The sequence below is a fragment of the Mugil cephalus genome, chromosome 7 (genome assembly GCF_022458985.1).
Source record: "Mugil cephalus isolate CIBA_MC_2020 chromosome 7, CIBA_Mcephalus_1.1, whole genome shotgun sequence".
Taxonomy (NCBI): Eukaryota; Metazoa; Chordata; class Actinopteri; order Mugiliformes; family Mugilidae; genus Mugil; species Mugil cephalus.
Window position 1 is genome coordinate 4,838,102 of NC_061776.1, and position 5,179 is coordinate 4,843,280.

Below are 5,179 nucleotides of genomic sequence, written 5' to 3' on the forward strand. Positions count from 1 at the left end.
TTTTATTTATTTATTTTTTTTATTGGCGGTTGCCAAGGTGAAGGTGCATTACCGCCACCTACTGGACTGGTGTGGTGCAGTACACTGCAGACAAAAAAAACAAAAAACAAAAAACGAACAAATCCTGTCACACAATCACGTTTCCTTTAAACACACAATGACTTGTGAGGCTTCCTATATTGAACTTCTGCTTTCAAACTGAACATACAGAATCAGATGTATCACAATGAGCACACCATCCATCTGTGTTTTAATATTTTACGTAGTGTTTCATTTAACCCAGTATCTAATCTGGCCTATTAAGCCCATTAAGGGTTAAGAGGTTGTTCAACCCAATTTGATACAGTCAACAAAAAAAAAAGTTGTGGATTTCAAAAAATACAATCTAATCTACAAGACTTCGTTGTTTTTATGTTCGTAAGTGCTGCCCTGCAACCTGATGGTATGATTATTGTTTTCCTAAATCCATTCTAATGTGAGTAAAATAGCTATGAGCTCAGCTGTATATACACTACCAGGTGATCTGTGGTTCTTTTCTCAATATTTACATTATTGTATGGGATAATGTCTTGGTTGTTCAGGTGTTATAAATAATCATGGCGGGATTTCAGGTGCTCTGCCGCCACCTTCTGGACAACAGTGAGACAACAAGAAGCGCAGCTTCAACCTGCATAAGGGGTGTGGAATAAACAAAAGAAATCAGGAAAAATAAATAAATAAATAAATAAATAAATTAAACATTTAGTCGCTGTCAAAAATGAAATCTCAAAAGAAAACCCTACATCGTAAACCAAAATAAAAACACACCAATAAATAACATCGCAAACCTAATACAAAAAAAGATCAAGCTTGTGTGACCAAAAAGGTACAAATGAAGCTCTTTGGCAAATAATGAAACAAACAAACAAATAAACAAAAAACAAGTTCTCAATTAACAAAATTTTCACAGATTAACGACTTTGGAAGTAATCCAAAAGAACAATAACCACAGATTCGCAGTCAGTGTCGGGCAAACCAGGTCCGTGTATGTTTTGGTCAGTAGATTTTCCGTACAAAAAATAATTAACAAAGAATGGACAAAGAAATATCAAGAATGGAACCGTTAGAAGCCAGAAACAAAAAAACGCCCGTTTTTTTTTTTTTTTTTTGGTTTTTTTTTTGTTTTTTTTTTGTTGTTTTTTTTTATATTGTGCGACCGGAAGTTGTCGTTTTCAAAGTAAGAGCACGTATGAGGACGGCGCTGTTTAACAGAAGTTGATGAACGTGGATCTCTCCAGTAAACAGTAAATGAAGGAAGACTGCAGAAAATCTAAGCGGTATATTTCAGGTAAAAATTAAATAAATGCATAAATACATAAAATAAAAACAACTACGTACAATCAGGAAATAGTTAGCTACTAGCTAATGTTACTCTGATATATGCGTGCAGAGATTTCTGCAGATAATTGTTTTTTTGCCATCACGTCAAAAAAATCCCATCAGAGTAAGGTTCTATAAACATTTTAGCCTGGGCTAGCTAGGGAAATCACAGATAGAAGTCATGTATTTGGACGCTCTTGCCATGAACACAGTCCCGTCCTCATACACTCTTACTCTTACTTTGAAAACGGCCACTTCCAATGGCAAAATATGAAAAAATGGGCGTTTTTTTGTTTCTGTCTTCTAACGATTTTATTTTTAGAAACAAAAAATGGAAATACACCCGTCTGTAAAGTTTGTCCATCTCTTTTCGACCCTTTTCTATCACGAAAAATGCCTTGAATTCGAATTTTAAAATGATAATCAAATAACTGCTAATTTATTGGTTTGTTTGTTTGTTTGTTTAATTTTCTGAATTTTCTTGAAGTCTCCAGAGGAAAAATCTGCTTCACATGGGGACTCAGAAAGAGCAGCGGCCTTAACAGCCAGCAAATCCCAGCCAGTCGAAAGGGTGTGACTGCCACGTTCAAGTCTGTTTGAGGAGAACTATAAATTGTTTCTTAAGTTCTGGTGAGTAAAATTAATTATATTTACATCTTTTATGTATATTGTTGGCATTGGATTTGATGTAGCACTACTGCTGCAGTGAATGAGAGGAGACTTTTTGAATTGTTCTTGCTTCAGTAATGACATTCATCTCACCCTGCCATGCAATGTCCTCTTTTATTGTATGTCTGTATGATGTTGATGGCTTATAAAGAAGTGTAGTTCTGATTAAAGTTGGAGGTCACTGGAAGCGGAAAATACACTGCATAATAAATATAGGAAACTCCAAATGTTTTCCTTTGTTGTACATTCTGATTATTATTATTTTTTTCTTTAAAGCTGAACTCGTAGAGGTTCTTGAAGACGTTTCACTACCGGCATCTTCAGTTCACGGGGATAGATCCTAACATCTTCTGCTTAACATTCGAAGGAGAACGTAGACAGAGGTGAAAACAATTTATGTGCTCTTGAGGAAAAAAAATAACTTTATTGATTATCAAGTTCTTAAAACATTTCAACTTTGTTCTTTTGTTTGTTTGTTTTTTAAAAAAGAAGAAAAAATCCTGAGTTACAAGTTTAGTTCAATGACTTCATGAATGGGTTCAAACTTCATCAACATAATAACTCTTGTTTATCTGAGTAAAATGTAAAAGTATTTTAATTTTCAATTTATTTTACAAATGCCGTCCTCATCCACAAAGATCATAATGACCAGAGTAACATAATCTGCATATTAATTTCAACAGCAATAATCAAACAAAGAGATGCAACTGTGATTCGAGATGTCATTTTTACAGAGAGTGAAAAAAAGGACAAATCAATCAGTACGAATATTCAAAGCCAGCACATTTACAGTGCAGAAGGGTTTACAATTTTATGTTAAAAATATTCATGGAAATAAAAGGCATCATGGGCAGTGATATCCTCCATGGCTAAACTGGTGAAACATCAAGAGAACAACCATAAACCTCTTACCATTCTAGCCTTTTTGCAAAAAACTGCTGTTCGGGGAGTAAATTGAACACTGTTGTTGAACATTTTGGAGCTCATTCATGGTCTTGGTCTCTTTTGAAAGCCAAGACTCTGAAGTTTCTATCACAAAGAATCAGAATCACTCTAAGTGATATTGTTTTTGAAAATCAAAGTTGGCACACAGTTAAAAAATTAGAAGTTTTGGGTTCGCCTGAATTTATTTATTTTTTGATATCTGATGTCAACTGTGTTGGTTGAATCCTATAATGGCTTTTATCAATGAAATGAGAAGAAAAATAGCTATCCAACAGCAAATTACACGCAGCATTTACCAAACACAACTTGTGTACAGAGCTCTGATTTGTTCAAAAAGCTGCTGCTGTCCCATATACGACCCAGGAGAATGTTAAAAGGTTAAACATGTCCAGGTAGCAGCCAACAAAATACCTCTGAAGTTATCTCTGTCTACATCACTTTTATCAACTCAGCTCTTGATCCGAAACCAATCCAGATTCCAGCATAGAGCGGCTGAGTGAATGTGGTCTGGACTCTGTGGAGGAGAGTCATGGTTTCAGAGACGCTGTAGAAGGATAGAATACCTGCCCTGTGATCCAGGTACACTCCTACTCTGAGAGAACCACGACCTGAGACGGGAGTTTGGATGTTGTTGTTCACAAATGTAGAACTGAAACAATCTAATGTCCAAGATGTGTCATTATTTCCAAACCTACTTTCCCTCCCTGATCTGCTGATATTCTTGTATGTGACTGCTACATCAACTCTTCTTCTCCACTTCACCTCCCAGTAACAACGTCCAGTCAGACTCTCTCTACTCAGGACCTGCCAACAATCAGTGAATCTCTCTGGATGATCAGGATAAGACTGTTGTTGATTCACTGATGTTACTCTTCTGTTTCCCTCAGTCAGTACCAGTCGTCTGTGTGCTGTGTTTGGATCCAGTGTGATTTCACATGAATACTTTAAGAATTCATCTCTGGTCTTTGGCTCTGGTTGTGGCAGTAAAACATCCACTTCAGCCACTGTCAGTGAGATGTTAGTCCATGTCTCTCTCAGAATGTCCTGTAGTTTTTTTCTGAGCTCTGTCACAGCTACTTTCACGTCATCAAAGTTCCTCCGAGGACGGATATTGATGCTGGATGAGTGTGTAGATTGACTGAGTGGTGACAGTGAGGGGTAGTTGCGTAGAAACTGGTTGTGATCCTCTGTGTCTGAGAGCTGCTTCAGCTCAGCGTCTTCCCTCTTCAGCTCAGTGATCTCTTGCTCCAGCTTCTCCTGAACCTCTTTGACTCGACTCTCTTCAGTTTCCTGCTGGGATCTGACCTGCTGCTCCACATCAGAGCTTCTTTCCTGGAGGAGACAGATCATCTCAGTGAACATCTCCCGACTGTCCTTCACTGTTTTATCAGCAGAGTGAGCGATGGCCTTCAGCTCCTGTTGTAACAGCTTCACATCTTTCTCTTTGTCCTGGATCATCTGCTGGATGTTTTGTCGTCTCACCTCCACCTCTCTCTGCCTCTCAGTCCTTTCTGCTGCAGCTGAGACTGTGTCGTGGCCTTTATGTTCCTCCACAGAGCAGAGATAACAGATACTCTGCTGATCAGTACGACAGAACATCTTTATCACCTCATTATGACGAGAGCAGATGTTCTCCTGGAGCTTCTTGGAGGGATCCACCAGCTTGTGTTTCTTTAAAGGAGGTGCATCATAATGAGGTTGAAGGTGTTTCTCACAGTAAGATGCCAGACAGAATAAACAGGACTTGAAGGCTTTCAGTTTTCTTCCAGTGCAGAAATCACAGGCCACATCTTCAGGTCCAGCATAGCAGTGATCAGCAGGAGCAGCTTGGAGTCCAGTCTTCTTCAGCTGCTCCACTAAAACTGCTAACTTGGTGCTTTTCACCAGGACAGGCCTCGATGTGAAGAGTTGTCTGCACTCAGGACATCTGTGGATTTGTTTCTTGTCCTCTTCATCAAAGTGGCTTTTAATACAGTTCATACAGTAGCTGTGTCCACAGGGAATAGTCACCGGATCCTTCAGTAAATCCAGACAGATGGAACAGCTGATTGTTTCTTCATCTAACTCAACTCCCTTGTCAGCCATGTCTGCTCTCAGCGTCAGTGATTCAGTGTGTTTCTCTTTCTTAGATCTTAAACTCGTTTGAGCTGGGATTTAATGAGGCCTTTCAGCTGCTACACTTCACCACATGTTGATCACACCCATC

General features: G+C 38.5%; 1 protein-coding gene across 1 annotated transcript; it reads right to left on the reverse strand.

Moving 5' to 3' along the window:
- Positions 1-3,199: 3,199 nt before the first annotated feature.
- LOC125010946 (tripartite motif-containing protein 16-like) lies at positions 3,200-5,179 on the reverse strand. The gene has a single exon (XM_047589909.1). The coding sequence runs from the start codon at positions 5,056-5,058 to the stop codon at positions 3,403-3,405; it is 1,656 nt and encodes a 551-aa protein (XP_047445865.1). The 5' UTR covers positions 5,059-5,179; the 3' UTR covers positions 3,200-3,402.